This window comes from Leucoraja erinacea, unplaced genomic scaffold (assembly GCF_028641065.1).
Source record: "Leucoraja erinacea ecotype New England unplaced genomic scaffold, Leri_hhj_1 Leri_484S, whole genome shotgun sequence".
NCBI classification, from domain to species: Eukaryota; Metazoa; Chordata; class Chondrichthyes; order Rajiformes; family Rajidae; genus Leucoraja; species Leucoraja erinaceus.
The window spans coordinates 40,229-57,049 of NW_026576385.1; the positions used below are offsets into that span (position 1 = coordinate 40,229).

The 16,821-nt window shown below is 41.8% G+C and overlaps 1 protein-coding gene across 1 annotated transcript in view; it reads right to left on the bottom strand.

Moving 5' to 3' along the window:
* Positions 1-1,302: 1,302 nt before the first annotated feature.
* The window catches only part of LOC129693928 (bactericidal permeability-increasing protein-like), a 33,749-nt gene continuing 18,230 nt past the window's right edge, over positions 1,303-16,821 (bottom strand). The window contains exons 7-15 of the mRNA XM_055630662.1: positions 16,285-16,376; positions 15,497-15,673; positions 13,460-13,519; positions 13,036-13,203; positions 12,869-12,936; positions 10,894-10,936; positions 6,277-6,340; positions 3,765-3,841; positions 1,303-1,809 (exon numbers count right to left, since the gene is read on the bottom strand). Coding sequence (XP_055486637.1) covers positions 1,768-1,809; positions 3,765-3,841; positions 6,277-6,340; positions 10,894-10,936; positions 12,869-12,936; positions 13,036-13,203; positions 13,460-13,519; positions 15,497-15,673; positions 16,285-16,376 — 791 coding nt within the window. The 3' untranslated portion in view covers positions 1,303-1,767. The remainder of the gene's footprint in view (positions 1,810-3,764; positions 3,842-6,276; positions 6,341-10,893; positions 10,937-12,868; positions 12,937-13,035; positions 13,204-13,459; positions 13,520-15,496; positions 15,674-16,284; positions 16,377-16,821) is intronic.

The following is a 16,821-nucleotide window of genomic DNA, read 5'->3' on the forward strand; positions in this document are numbered from 1 at the left end:
GGAGTAACTCAGCAGGTCAGACAAGATATTTCGAGAAAAGGAATAGGTGACATTTTGTGTCAAGACCCTTCTTCAGACTCATCAGAAGGGTTTCGGCCCGAAATGTTGCCCATTTCCTTCGCTCCATAGATACTGCTGCAGCCGCTGAGTTTCTCCAGCATTTTGTCCACCTTTCTAATCAAGGCTTGCTTATGAGACCTTGGAGTGTGCAATAGATAGCTGTATTTTATGGTAAGTGATTAAAACACAAATTGGCTTAAAGCATTATAGATATTCAGAGGTTGTAGATAAATTTACATTCAAGTGTTTTTTGCAGGCAAATCTATCTCAATTTACCGTTGCTAAATTCTGAGTGTGGTCAACACCATCATACTGTTTCTGTGCAAGCACAATGCGATTTTCATAAACCCAAAACCAATCTATTAGCACATTAATGAATTGGTTCTGTCCATTGTTCTGGATTGTCTCTGACTTTGTCTGACCTGAAACATTAGCAGGTTCTCTTTCCACAGTCGCTGTCCTAACCTGTTGAACATTTCTGTTTGAACCTTACATTTACCTTTTGAATAAACAAAGTGTTTCCATGTCGTGTGCACCTGCTGCATCAGGGTAAATTATTTTTGAATCGTTCTCATGATGTGGTCCATGTTGAAATGCTGGGACTTGTTTACCAAACCCAGTTTCCTCAAAGAGTTCTGATGATGGGTTCTCGTGATCAGTGTGTTGACAGTAGGTCCACAACATTATTTCACAAAGCAATGCATGAATGGTCCTACATGTTCAGTAAACACCATCACCAGAGCCTACTGGATGGCACAATGGTGAACAGAAATTTCTTGTGAAAAAAGATATACCAGCCAGTGTGTGGGAAGGATCAGAAGATTCAGTCCTCGAGGAATATTCATTTATATTCATTTCTGAAGTACACCCAGAATTGGTCTATTTCAGATATATCTTAGAAAGATGGGTCATATAAGCCCCCATATGTAATTGTTAGTGCTTGTATATACTGTATATCAATTAAAGGAAACATTACAAGGAACCACAGAAAGAAGGGTGGGAAATCTACAGATTTAAATTGAATGATAATCAGACTTCTCTGTGGAGGAATAAATCATGACTGGAACAACTCACACCCGAAAATATGTAGATTTTTCTTCACATTTCTAAAAAAAAGTCTGCGTTTTCTTTCATTTCTTTATTTTTGTGCAGCTCAGCAAGAAAAGTGAAGGCACCTCCACAGAGAGTTTGTGGAATTTGTTTCACGACCAATTAGGTATAACAAATATCCATGCACAGATATAGTGAAGAATTTGCGCTTTATTAGCAATTTGGCAAGCTTAAATGAAAACTGTTACAAATCACCAAAAAGTTTCTCACAAATCCCTTTTCAAAAAAAGGTACTGATGAAAAGCAGTGAAGTTTAACGTTTGCTATCACTTGTTCGAAGAAAGGCTTGGTTCCTCTTAGTTTGCTTATCATTGCTTTATGTTTGCAGGAAGATTTCAGACATTTAATCTCTTTTTGCATTTGGAAATAAGCAAAAAAGCTTCAGCATATAGAATTTACCAATAGTTATTTTTTGCAATATACCAGATTAGAAGCCATCAAGCTAGAAATTTATATTTGAAAAAATGCTGTAAATTGAAACAGCGGCCTTATACACAATCTCATCTTAATAAATGGCCAGATCATTTTACGTAATCAAAGCCGTCTGTATGCCCAGTTTTCTTTCCCATCAAAGTCTCGGCTGAGAGTGTCCGCTGGTTATGGACGATATCGAACATCAGTTGCAATCACAAGAATATTCTGAAAAGAAGATATTAACATTAAAATAATGCTCTCCCATCTTCCTTCACATGGCACCAGTGCTTGCTTCAAAGTACAGTTTAAATCTATAGACTCAATTATTTGATATGCCACAGGTTACTGTTTATAGATCATGATACAAAACCAAACACCAAAGGAGGCCATTCAGCCCTCATTGACTGGAACATCCTTTGAAAGGGTTTTCAATCAAAACATCTGTGGTCATTCCCCATAATCATCAATTTCCTTCATAACATATCCAATTCCTCCCATAGAAGTTACAATTAGATCATCTTTGACAACCTTATCGCAAGTGCATTTCTGATCTCAACACATCATCTCCCTAGACCCTTTGATTTGCCTCCAGCCCATCCAGCAGTTTTTATCCCATCTAATCAGACTACTTCACTCAAGGCTCTGAACACTCCCTACATCTCCCATATTCCTCCTCTACCCCAAGGAGAATATAGAAAAGTACAACTCAGGAATAGGCCCTTCGACCAAATGTCTGTGGTGAACATAATGCCACAACAAACTAATCCCGTCTACTTGTACATGATCCACACCATGCCCAGCACATCCTTTTCTAAATGCTCGTAAACTCCACTAATGTATCTGTCTCCACTCCTGGCGGTGTGTTCCAGGCACCATCCACTATGTGTAAAATAACATGCCATCTCCCTTAAACTCTGCCCCTTTTAACTGAAAGCGATGCCATCTAGTATTTGACATTTCCACTCTGGGAAAATGATTCTGACTATCTCCACCTCACATTATTGTGTATACTTTTATCAGGCCTCCCTCCACCCTCTGGTGTTGTCCTGCTGCTAATAGCATTCTGGTAAACTTCTACACCCTCTCCAAAGCCTCCACATCCTTCCCATAATGGGGTGCCCAGACTGCATGCAGTATTTCCAATGTTGCCTAACCAAAGTTGAATGGAGCTGCATCATGACTTCTTGATTCTTATACTCAATGCTCCAACCAGAGAAGGAGAGCAGACCATATCCCTTCTTTACCACTCTTTTAGTTGTGTTGCCACTTTCAGGAAGCTTTGAACCAGGACCCCAAGATACCATCTTCCCCAGCCTCGTCGTGTACTTGGAGCATCTCAAGCCTGGAACCATTGTCACAAATCTAGGCACCCTCTCCTTCACCAAGATGGTCACCAGAAAGTCTAAGCACCAGAACTGATTACAGTACTCAAACACAAATCTTGTAATCAGTTTAAATGGTAATAAAGGATTATTCGCATTTGCTAGACTTCATTATTTAAAATGGTCAGATTGGTTTTGGCATTTTTAATCATTTTAGGATTTAAAAAGATTATATATTTTTAAGCTGCTTCAGTGTTTACTTCTTCTACCAGGATCAACTTGATACCCACGGCGTGAAAATAAAAGTTAATTTGATCAATAGAGGGCAACTCTCTCAAACTCCAGCATAAAAATAGTCGGCTCAAAACATTAAATTCTAAAGTTATTATAAAGACATTGGGAATGGCTCAGAATCACACTAATAAAGGATGTCCTAAAATAATAAATGATGGCCAAAAATGGTGTTGAAACTCTGCACTGTAATACGGGTTTCCAAAGAAACAAAATAGACAAGGCGGACATAATCTCCTCTCATGGGTATCCTCAAGGGCAAGGGTTCCCAACCTGGGGGTAAATTTCACCTACCCAGGGGTTATATTTGTTGATTCTGGATTTGTACATATTTTTTCTCATTGATTGACCGTGTTTGGTTCTGGTATCTGTTCATCATTAGTTGTTCATAAATAAATTAAATAACATTGTTATGTGCTATTAAAGTTGCCAGGGGTAAACAGGACGAAAAAGGTTGGGAACCCCTGCTCAAGGGAAACTGACCCCCTCATGTCTATCATTTTGATTCAACTTCATTCACACGTATTTCACATAATTAACACCATCTTATGTAATGCAATTACTCACCTTGTTCACATCAAGACGGGGGTTTATAAAAACTAATTTTTTCACATTTGGAAGTGGAACACCTTTGGCCAGTTTCACTGTAAGGAAAAGTATTACAATTTTCTGTAAGTTACTCAGCGCCTCACAACTGCACAGCCAATCACCGCGATGAAGACTTTACCTCATGTTACCACAGTACGACTTTCCTGTGCACATCCCTTCCCTAACATCCAATATGATCTCCGTTTTGGATATCTGTGATGACCCAGCATCCAAACACTCTTGGGTAGAGGAATCTTGTCATTATAGCTAGTTTGAGGCAGCAAGCTCTGATCTCTCCGCCCCAGCGAGGGAACATCATCCTAGCTTCTACTCTATCAAGCCGTGTAAGCATTTGAGGCATTTCATTGAGATCACCTCACATGCTTTTAAATTCTGGACCCAGCTTGTTAGAAGAGCCTCAGCCATGAGCTTGACACGCAGGGCCGAGATTCTTGCTCCCTGTGCAGATGAGTGTGGGGGCTGTAGGAAGGATGAGAAACCTGACCATGACACCGTGGACCAGGAAGCCATTGAAGAGCGCAGAGAGAAGAAACACGTGGTCATCATTGGGTATTTGTCATGAGGATACAGAGTCCCGAAGGTTGTGTAGCCGTCCAGGTGCCTGGGTTACGTCATGTGGATACCATGACAAAGATAGAACAAGGAAACAGGATCTGACAAGGGAATTTAAGCAACTGGGTACTAAATCGAAAAGCAGAACCAAAGAGGTAATAACCTCTGGATTGCTACCTGAGCCACAAATAATTTGGCATAGGGTTGTGAAGATTAAAGAGCTGCACTCATGGCCCAAAGATTGTTGTGGATTTGAATTTGTGGGACATTGGCATCAGTATTGGGGAAGGAGGGAGGTGTCTTGATTGACAGACTTCACTTGAACCCGGCTGGGAAACTAGGTAAATGACATAACTAGGGCCATAGATAGGGCTTTAAAACGAAAGAGTGTGTATAGTGTGTGGGGCGGGGTCGTCAATAAAATGAAAATATATGGATGAAATTAAAAGGAAGGAGAGAGCAGGAGAGGTTACTGAAGTCTCCAGAAGTAATAGAACAGGAAGTTTAAGGAGAGATAAGGTAGGCCAAATTAGGGCCAATATAAGAAGAGGTGTGAAGAATTGGTGTTATATTTGAATGCACGCAGTGTACGGATGACCTAATAGCACAGTTAGAATTTGGTAGGTACAATGTTGTGGGCATCACAGAGACATGGCTGAGAGAGGATCAGAGCTGGGAGCTGAATATCCAAGTTACATGTCCTATTAAAAAGACAGATGGGTGGGGTAGCTATGCTGTTCAGAAATGAAATTCTGTCCTCAGCAAGGCGTGACATAGGATTAGACGTAGAATCCTTGTGGATAGAACTAAAAAGACCGTCAGGATAAAAATACCCTGATGGAAGATATTTACAGGCATCTGAACTGTAGCCAGGACGTCGGGTACAAATCACATGAAGAGATACAATTGTCATGTAAGAAAGGCAATGTTACAGTGGTCATCGGGGATTTCAATATGTAGATAGACTGGGAAAATCAGGTTGGCATTGGATCTCAAGAGAATGAATTTGTAGAATGCCTACGAGATGGCTTCTTAGAGCAGCTTGTGGTCAAGCCTACCGGGGAAAAGGCAATTCTAGATTTGGTATTGAGCAAAGAACCATGTGTGATTAGGAAGCTTAAAGTAAAGGAACTCCTAGGGGGGCAGGGACCATAATATAAAATCCAACTTGCAATTTGAGAAGGAGAAGATGAATTTCGATGCGTCTGTATTACTATCTCGTAAAGGTGATTACAGAGGTATGAGGGAGTAGCTGTCTAAAGTTGATTGGTTCTTGGTTTCTTGGTCCTCCAAAATATTCCAAATGGAATTTAAACTGGAAAGGGACCCTAGCAGGAATGACAGTGTAGCAGCAACGGCAGGAGTTTCTGGGAATAATTTGGAAGACATAGGATCTTTTCATCCCAATGAGACGACCGTGGCTGACAGGGAAGTCAAAGACAGCATAAAACTAAAAGAGAGGAACATAATGTTGCAAAAATCAGTGGGAAGCCGGAGGTTTGGGAAGCTTTTAAAAACCAACAGAAGGGAACAAAAAGACAACACTGAGAGAAAAGATGAACTATGAAGGTAAGCTAGCCAATAATATTGTATCGGATAGAAAAAGTTTCTTCTGATATATAAAGTAAAGAATAAAGAGGGATGATAATGTGGAATATAGAAATGGCAGATTAATTTAGCAAGTGGAACATTTCCCAATTGACAATTTACATCAAAATCGTCGCAATAATCAAGTCAGTAAAATCTTTAATTTGCTAACTAAGAGCAAGAATATAATTAACCAACAGATAAACTGAGCAAAACTAATTTTCGTGATGGAAGTTCAGCACAAGGTAGAAAAATCCCCAACATCTAAATACGTTGCGCCATTATCCATTTTTACCGTGGAAATCCCAAACAGTCTCCATCACGTACTTACCATTGACGCCTGGTAACACCGCAAACTTTACTGCAAGGTTCATTATCAGTTGCAGACTAGCCACCTTCAACAAGACATGATGAGAAAGAAAATGTCAAATAAGATCCTCTCAGTTTAATATCCTAGGATAATGTAATGTTTACGGTGGGGAATGACGGTGTACAACATCATTGTGGGGGGGCTGGAATTGACAACCCAAAGACCACTAATATGAACAAGGAAGTCTCAGGCTTCCCAGGATGTCATCACTGTGGTCCTTTTGACCGCACTCTTGAGCAGAACTTCTCATGGGGTTGATGGTTGGAATGTTAGCTTCCTGTTAGCTCATTGAGGAATCTGGAGAGGGAGCTGACCCAGGTTAGAACTGAGATAGATTCAGTGACTACATTTATTTCAGTGGAGAAGAATGGCTCTATCAGAGACAGGTGCATTATTCAACATATGATTATGGGGAAACCAAGCATGGAAGCAGGCCCTTCAATCCATCCAAGTCGCTACTGGCCACGAAGTACCCATTTTTCCACAAGACCCTAATGCATTTTATTTTTCACACATTCTCATCAACTCACACTCCCCAGATGCTAGTACTCACCCACAGAAGGGGCAATTTACCGTGGTCAATTAACCTACGAACCTGCGTATTGGTGGAGTGTGGCAGGAAACCAACACAGTGAGAATGTGCAGAATCGCCACAGACGGCACCAGAGGTCAATTGCATGCTGGTCGCTGCTATATCACCGCTGCCGTAACCTTGGTTTTTTTTTTTTACGTTGAATGATTGTATTCAATTGTTTACAAAGTGGTTTTCTCTCCCTCATAGGTTTTTAATACAGTCTATCCTCGTTATTATGGACCTCTTTAAAACAGATTTCAGTTATAACGGACAGAGTGTCACCACAGTAGTCAGACACCACTGTCTCTTTAAGAACACAGATTGCTAGTTACACTGTGGGAGCCCATTGAAATTGGCATGCAATTGCATCGATCAACACTGATGCAAGGATGGGGTAACTCAGTGGATAAGGCAGCATCTATGTCCAGAACACCTTGCACGCTCTTCAACAATAACAACTTTCGGTTTCCAGGCCCCCATTCATTCCTCTTTACCATGGACATCATCCCCTCTACACCTCCATCCCTCATCAGGAGACCTTCAGACCTTTTCGCTTCTTCCTCGAACAAAGACCCAACCAATTTCACTGCTAACACCCTCCTCTACTTAGTCGAACTTGTTCACAACCTCACCAACTTCTCCCTTGACTCCGCCCACTTTCTCCAAATTAAAGGCTTAGCCATGGCCACTCGTATGGACCCATCTATGGCTGCCCTTTTGTCAGGTATGTTGAACAGTCCTTAGTCCAGGTGCACAGGGGCCCTATCCCCCAACCCTTTCTCTGCTATCCCAACGGCTGCTTTGGGGATTAGCTCCTGCACCCATGCAGAACTCATGGACTTTATTAACTTCACCACTAACTTTCAACCTGCTTTCAAATTCACCTGGACTATCTCGGACACTTCTCTCTCCCCTCTCTCGATCCCTCTGCCTCCGTCACAGGAGACAGACTATCAACGGACATCTATTACAAACCTACTGACTCGCACAGCTATTTGGACCACACTCCTTTCCATTGCAAAGGTGCTCTTCCCTATTCTCAATTCTTCTGTTTTCACTGCATCTGCACCCAGTGTGAGGTGTTCCATACTAGTACAACTTTGATGTCCGCATTCTTCAGGGATAGTGGGTTCCTCCCTGCGGTCATAGATGGGACCCTCACAAGTGTCTCCTCTGTGTCCTGTAGTTCTGCTCTTCTCCTACCCCCAGATGCAACATGGACAGAGGTCCCTGGTTCTCACCATTCACCCTACCAGCCTCCGCATTCAACACACTATCCTCCGACACTTGTGTAATCTCCTAAGGGATTATTACATCACTAATCACATCTTCCCATCTCTATCCCTTTCCGCATTCTGTAGGAACCACTCCCTCCACAGCCCCTTGGCTCACTCATCCCTTCCCAACTAAACCACCCCCTTCCCCAGGTACCTTCCCCTGTAGCTACCTGTCCTAATACTGTCTCTCGAATCCATCCAGGGATCCAGGCAGGTTAAACAGAGTTTCACATGTACGTCCTCTAACCTCATCTACTGCAACTGGTGCTCCGGATATGGTCTCCTGTATATTCACGAAACCAAACATAGACTCGTGACTATTTCGCTGAACACTTACGCTTGGTCCTGGTTGCCAACCTTTTAAACTCCCCTTCCTGTTCCACACTGATCTTTCTGTCCTCGACCTCCTTCATTGCCAGAGTGAAGCCACGCACACATTTGAAGAACACAACCTCATATTTTGCTTCAGTACCTCACAACCCAGCGATATGAATACTAAATTATTTCATTTTAAGTAACGTTCACATTCCCCTCCATCTAGGCTCCTCTCTGGTCATTTTTAGCACTCCACTGAGCCGCAACAATCAAAGGCCAGCTCTGAAGATAAGATGCTGCTACTAGATATGTACTGTTGAGGTAGTGTGAATACGGCAGCTCATCCCACACATATAAACTGTCCCATAGAACTTTGTGCATTCCAGCACAGACAAGAGAGGGTCCAACAGGATTTGGATGAAGGAAGAGCTACCATCAACACTGGCCACTTCATCTCAACTAGGTAGATAGAAGACAGCAAAATTTACATTCCAGATTGGACATTTCCAAAGACATTGTTTCTCGTGATTTTGGATTGAAAGAGCTGAAGAACTGTTCAAGTAGTATCACAATATTAACACACCAGATTTAGACAATATTTATAACATGATGAAACACCGAGAATATCAGCAAGAAAAGGTTGACACCAAGCCTGTTGAGCACTAGGGTAATGACTAAAAGTTTGGTCAAAGAATTAGACTTGAAGTAGGGTCGATAAGGAAGAGATGGTGAGAGAGGCAAGAGATGGAACATTTCAGGGGGTTAAATCCAAATTCAGATATCCTAGAGTGGAAAGCCAACAAATGCTGCAGAGACAGAGAAACTGCAAGAAAGGGATGAGACCGTAGAAGAAAGAGGGCAGGAGGATATGTAGTGAAGTTGGCTGTGGGTATCAGTGAGTTTGTAGCAGATGTCTGTGGACAGTCTATCTCCTGAAATGGAGACAGAGAGATCAAGAAAGGAAAAAGAGATGTGACAAGAGTCCAAGTAAATTTGAGGGCAGCATGGAAATTGATTGAAGTTCATGAAATCAACAAATACTGCACATAGACACAAAAAGCTGGAGTAACTCAGCAGGTCAGACATTATCTCTGGAGAAAACGAATAGATTATGTTTTGGATCGAGACCCTTCTTCAGACAGTCTGGGGAAAGATGAATGATAGATATAGATGGTGATATAGCAAATGCAGGTGGCAGCACCAATGCAGTGGAAAACAAGTTGAGGTGGTTCTAGGGGTATATTTCGAACAAAGAGTATTCAATGTTGTGAAGGGAAAGGCAGGCCTAGCTAGATCCCATGTGAGTGCCCATGGCTGAGAGGAATCAAAAAAGGTTCCAACGGGTAAGGATATGTTCCAACAGGTGGATGTGAGAGCAAGTTGAGGAGAGGGTTGTTCGTTCTTTGTTCTAGGAAGAAATGGAGAGCACTAAGGCCTACCTGGTGGGGGATGGGGTGCAAAGATACTGGACGTCCATGGTATAGATTAGGAAGTGTGGGACAAGGCATTCGAATTTGTAGTATGAGGAAATGACTTCAGTAGGGCAAAATCAATGTAAATAAAGGTCTGGCCAGCTAGGGTACTCATGTCCATGGAATTGGGCTGGAGATTGAAACGGGCAGTGCAGGGTTTGGGAACAACTAGGGTGGTAGTTGGGGAGGGAACATTGTCAAAAGGCATGAGATCTGTGATGGATTGGGAGATAGTGGTCTGATGTTTGTCGGTGATGTCATGGTCAAGGGGTGGGTATGAGGAGTTGTACGAGAGGCCTTCAGCATGGTAGGGTTCTGTCAGCCAGATTGCATCAGCACCACCCTTGTCTGTTCCCTCCATAAACGCTGCCTGACGCTGATTTCCTCCAGAACTTTGTTTTTAACCCAATTCCACCATTTGCAGTTGCAGTCACATTCAGAACTTAGGTTGTTTATTATCTGGGACTACATGATCATCATCACTGCACAAGGTGTTGATCATGGACCTGAGAACTTGTTTCCATCATCCACTGATGATTCCCAGCACTTTCTGTTTGTATTTAAAATCTTCAACATCCTTTGAACCTTTGGCCCACAGTGTCCGTGCCAAAAATGTTGCCAAGTTAAACTATTGTCGCCTTTGCATGCACATGATCCACATCCCTCCCTATTCAGTGATGTGGAAGTATCTTCCTAAATGTTGTGATGAGACACTTTCAAGTTAAGTTCAGAAAGGATCTTGCCTATAAATCCATCATATGGCATCTGCCAAGTTCAGATTACTAGAATCGGCGTATTAAGATGCTGTCACACTGCGCCACCATAACGCTTACCTTCTGATATGATGACTGTTACTTTGATCACAGACTAATTTGAACCCAAGACTCAAGTGTCATCACAAACAAACAAGACTTAAAATCATGCAAGAAGATTTACTTACCGGAACAGGGCCAACATTAGTACGACCCAGAGTCAATTTCAGGCTGTACAAAAAGACAAAGTAAAAAAGCAGAACACCATTACATCACAAAGGGAATTGTCTGGATTTTTAACAATGTTTGTGCAATCTGACTTTAAACTCCTGGTGCAGTGATGTGAGGCAACATGCAACAAATATAATGGCAGCCTGGGTTTGTACTGAATACTTGAGATGGATACCATTGGATCACAGGCATGTTTAAACTATCGCACATTTTTCGATGCGCTGTTCTCTTTGCATCCTGAGATCCAGCCGTATCGCCACACCTCAGTGCACGCATGCCCTTGACCTCTCCCTGCAACAGCACCAACCCTTTCTATCTCAGTTCTGTCCTAGAACACAGTTCCACTTTATCCGTTGCCACATGCAGTGCCTCTACTTTCCTCTGGTCTCCCTCTCCCCCGTCCAGTTTCAGCCCTTGCTGTGTTTTCACCTCAATCCGTCTGATCTTCCCCTCTCTGATCCTAAACAGTGGCCACACTAACAAGCATTTTTTCTTGTTTTTGTCTATATTCACAGGGTCTGAGATCTGCTCAACATTGTCATAGATTCATAAATTCACAACTGGAATGCATGCAGGCTTGACATTGACATTATATTCACAGATATTTCTTCCAATATGCAGCCAAACACAATAAAGGTGGCTGTGGCACAAATGATAGCTTCTCATCGGAATAAGGAATGAGGAGCGGCATAGTGGTGCAATGGTAGAGTAGCTGTCTCACAGCTCCAGAGATCCGAGTTAATCCTGACCTTGAGTGCTGTCTGTGTGGAGTTTGCACCTTCTCCCTGTGACCATGTGGGGTTCCTCCAGGTGCTCTGGTTTCCTCCCATATCCTAATGATGTGTGGATTTATAGGCCAATTGGTGATATAAATAACTCCTAATGTGTACATGTGGGATAACAGAAGTCGTGTGAACCAGTGAGCGGTGGTCATTGTGGGTTTGACATGCCAACGGGCCTGTTTCCAGGCTGTATCTAAATTAACATAACATGCATAAAATAAAATAACATGCAAAATGTCACGTTTATCAGAGGAATGATGATATGATTATGATGATTAACTGATGCTACCTGATAACTTTGGAAAGAGATCATAATCAATTTAAATGGCATCGCGTCTCATGGCATATAATGCCTTGTTGCATGAAAAATGGTGATATTTCTTTATCTTTTCAATGTTTCAACTTTGGAAAGAGATCATAATCAATTTAAATGGCATCGCGTCTAATCATGGCATATAATGATCCTGATGAAACTGGCATTGACTGGGTGAGTTATATGTGAGCTCAATGGTGAAAATCAGTTGCGTGAACTTTATCTTATGCAATGCACCGACTGACAAATTCCACTCAATGTCACTAGACAGGAGTCTCAGACAATTTCTGGTGGATTAATCCTAATACAGATGTTGCATCCTCTCTGAAATTTGCGGACTAATAACGTACATCGACGGTCAAATTTAGATTTAGATCTATTGTACTCTACAGGACTTCGGTACTATATTAAGGACGTTGGGAAAGTTGCCGGGGAGGGGGTGGGGAGGGGGTGGACCGAGAGGAAATACAGCAAAAAAGTAATCAATAATGAAAGATGAGTTTGGCTATCAGTGAATGGTAATTGTTAGTTGTCAGTATAAAAGTTATGGATTGAAGCCCCAATCTAAACATTTGAACACATAATCTACACTAATTTTAACAATGACTGATTTTTAGCAGGGACAGCTCCATCCACAACTTCAGATGGTTAAAGATGTTTGAACATTTTGCCAATGCAGAGCAGGTCGTTTTTCCAGTGCCCCTCTGATGTGTATTTATTCTCCAATGCCAAGGATCTTCGATGTATGTTGTAATAACTTGTGTGGTAATTATCTTACCCCGCACAGACTGGGTCCATGCGAGGGCATGAATTGTCTTTCAGTTGTCTTTCCCTTACCTATTCAGTTGTACGGATCCAATCAGTTTCATCTGAGCGATACGCACACGAGCAGAGACACTCGCTTGCTGCAACAAGACAAAATAATCAAGGAGATTTCTCATGGCAATAGTTTTGCCAACCATAAAAATTTATGTACTACAGAAAAAGACGATTTTTGTACTTACAATATTCAGGACAAAAAGTGATGCGAGGGTTGAATTTGGCAGGACTGCGCACACGTCAAATGCTCCAAATGCTTGAACGTTGATGTGTTTTTTTGCAGCCTTCAGAACTGGCGATCGAGTGGCTCGCAGGCGCAATTCTATTGGCATGTTAGGATAGAGCTTTGCCAGCTGTTGAGATGTATATTCTATTAATATGTAGGTCATTAACATCATTTTCTCCACAGATTGTGCCTGATCTCTAAGCATCAGTATTTTATGTTATTTTTATTTCATGTTTCCGGAACCTGAAGAATTTTTCTCTGGTAATGTTTGTCTTTCCCATCATAGAGTAACGTGCAAAGAATAGTGATGTGATAACAATGGTGCTATGGGATAAGGAGCGTTTAATATCAAACAAGAGTTTGCAAACCCATGGAACACTTACCCGAGGTACGATTACACTGAAGGACTTTGTGTTTAATCTGACAGGCGATATATTCGGAATCTGGGGAAAACAGAAAGGAATTAGCCAATTTTCTGGGGGGTATTTTGTGTGACTGTATCAAACATCATACATACATAAATTCTTCAAAGGCAAGTGTGGTGAAATAGTCAGTGTGGATTTCAAATCTCATCTGCAATTCTGAGATTGGATTTATAAATCACTGCAGATTTCATTGACAAAAATCTGGAGCATTATTAAAGTTATTGCAAAAATATATAGTATTTCTAAAGAACTCATTCTCCATTAATAAATCTAGATTTACTGAAAGTAAATAATCAATATACCAGTTCTGCCTCCTAACCTATACTTCATCTTCATTTCATATTTTCCACTTAAAGTAAAGTAGAGGTATGTCACGGTGTTGCAGTGGTAGAGTTCCTGCCTTACAGCGCTTGCAGGTTCGATCCCGACTACGGGTGCTGTCTGTATGGAGTTTGTATGTTCTCCCCATGACCGTCGTGGGTTTTCTTCGAGATCTTCGGTTTCCTCCCATATACCAAAGACGTACAGGTATGTAGGTAAATTGGCATGGTAAATGTAAAATGTGTCCCTAATGTGCGTAGGATGGTGTTAATATGTGGGGATCGCTGGTTGTCGTGGACCAGGTGGGCCGAAGGGCCTGTTTCCGCGCAGTATGTCTAAACTAAACTAAAGGAAATGTACTACAGCGAATCAGCCTACCCGAGAGTCTTTGGGATGCGGGAGGATGTTTGAGCCTCCAGGCCAAACCCATGTGGCTGCAGGGAGAACATGCAAACTCCTGTCAGACAGCACCGAAGGTCAGGACTGAACCCTGGTCACTGGAATAGTGAGATGGCAACACGACCTGCAGAACCATTGTGCCTCTCTGCCAATTGATGAACCATGGAAACAGGCCCCATAAATCACCAGACATTGCTACCCCTTGTTGCTCTGTGACAAAACAAAGCTCATATTCATATAATAATTTATTATTTTAAAACAATGCCATTGTTCAAATAAGAGACAATTGAAAATGGAGTAAGTTTCTGACAAGAAGGTGCATTATTTGTTACTCCTTCCTCGCACAGTGACATGAAACCAGCAGCCTGGAATTTGGAGTAAGAACAACAGTGAAACCATCGACTCCTCAATGATGCCATGAAGTAAATCAGGCAGCAATGATCAGTGTTCCTTATAGACGTAATCAAAGATGGAATCAGACTGTCCAATGCTCCCCCACTCGCGTCACTGCACAGGTGATAACGAGTGCTTGGAATGGGGTGTCCAGTGCATCTTTAGAGTAATTGTGATCGGCAGGTGAATGGAGCCTCAGTGTTGCACCTCCGCATAGTTTCACAGCAATCTACTGCAGAAACCCACATCCAGTTGTGAATGTAAATCTTGAATAAACGCTGTAAGAATGTTCTGTGAAGGTAAAATGGGTGGCCAGATGGACTGGATTAAAACATAAAATCGCTGCTGACCAAAGTTGCTGAAAATGTAGCTGCAGGTTTCAGGAAGTTGTGGTCAGGAGAAATACACATTGTCTTGCAGTTACTGAATATTCGCGACTAGGGTAATACCTGCACCCGTCTGACTGAGATGGCTGGCTCTCAGAAGTCTGAGGAGTATATAAACCGCCGCGCCTGGAAGGCTGAGGAATGTACCTGTCTGAGGTCTAGTATTGTTCCACTAAATAACATCTCCTTATATGTACGTACCTGTTATCCTGACCACTGCGTACGTGTCTGTTGCTTGATTGGGGAATGTGGGAGGTGATAAACCATAGCATTAAAGTATATAAAGATTTACGAATAAGGGCAGAGAGCTCGACTTTTTGCTAGGTTGTTAACCTGTGTGAAGACTCCTGCTGATTAAACGTACATTTAACGTAACCCCGGTGTCCAGTCGATTATTGTCGAAACAACCGATGTAAGAGAAAAACGGGACTCACACAGTGAAAATAATAACCTCGTTCGTATACACTGGGGCAGTGAAAGGATGGCTTTTACCCACCATTTTATCAGTGATTTTCATTTGTAAGATCCCAGCTTCATAATACACAAATCCTGCTGAGTTAGCAAGGAAATCAGATATTCCCAAGTACAACATGCGACTGGACTGACTGGGAAGGCTGATTGGAGGTGGCTTGAAGGGAGGATTTTTATTTTTTCCCACTCTGTAGAATTGACCCTATAAAAAGAATTAGATGTCAAAGCTCAGATACTGCAAGAAGTCTCAAAAGGCACAGATAATGGAAAGAGCTGATCAATAACATTGTTTTTAACAACCGCCTGTCCATTTTCAAACTTCTGAATATAAACTTCTGTTGCCGGTTGAACCTTAGTTTGAACGAGACAACAAGGTCACAGACCATCCCTGCCTTGGACCTAATGTGAACCAAAGAACAAGATTCTAGAGATGAGTGGGTTACTGTTCCCACAGTTCTTGGAACAGTAGGGTCAAAATCTTACGGATGTCATGGTCAGAATTGTTTCTCTAAATAATGTCAAGGTGATGGACAAAGTGCAGTTTAGAAGCTTTTCTTAATTAACATTAAGCTTTTTAAATTTAGGTCAGCTTCTGTTGTGCTAGAAAACTGAGGTTACCAATAAGCCTGGATAGTGAATATCTATCACGAGATCACTGGTAACTTACAGTATAAATAGAGAACTCAAAAGCAGTCTTGGATAAGTCTAAAGGCAACAGAACTATGAAACAGCACAAATATCAACCCATCCAACTGCCCATGTACACTCGCATCACCCTCCCCTTCCCTCCCCTCCCCAGGAGTCAGGGCCTACCTTAAAATCCAGGTCCATGGCGTTATTTGAAATTTTAATTTGATTAACCAGTGAATAGTCAACCTCAGCAAATGGGTTAATTTTGAACCTTACTAAGAACAGAGGGAAAAGAACATGAAATATAATGAGGTTACCAATAAGCCTGGATAGTGAATATCTATCACGAGATCACTGGTAACTTAAGTATAAATAGAGTGTAAATGCATTTCGTTCTCTCTGTACTGTACACTGACAATGACAATTAAAATTGAATCTGAATCTGAATCTGAATAATGTGTAAGGAGGAACTGCAGAAGCTAGTTTACACCAAAGTCTTACACTGGACCCGAAACGCCACCCATTCCTTCTCTCCAGAGATGACGCCTGACCCGCTGAGTTACTCCAACATTTTGTGTCTATCTTCAACATTAAATATAAAATATCAATACAAAAGATTTGAAATTCGCAAACCAGATTGTTTTTTTGGCTGCCACCAGGGTGAAAGTTGAGGACTGCATATGGCTTCTGTTCCAGGTCTACGTGTGGACTTTTAGTGGC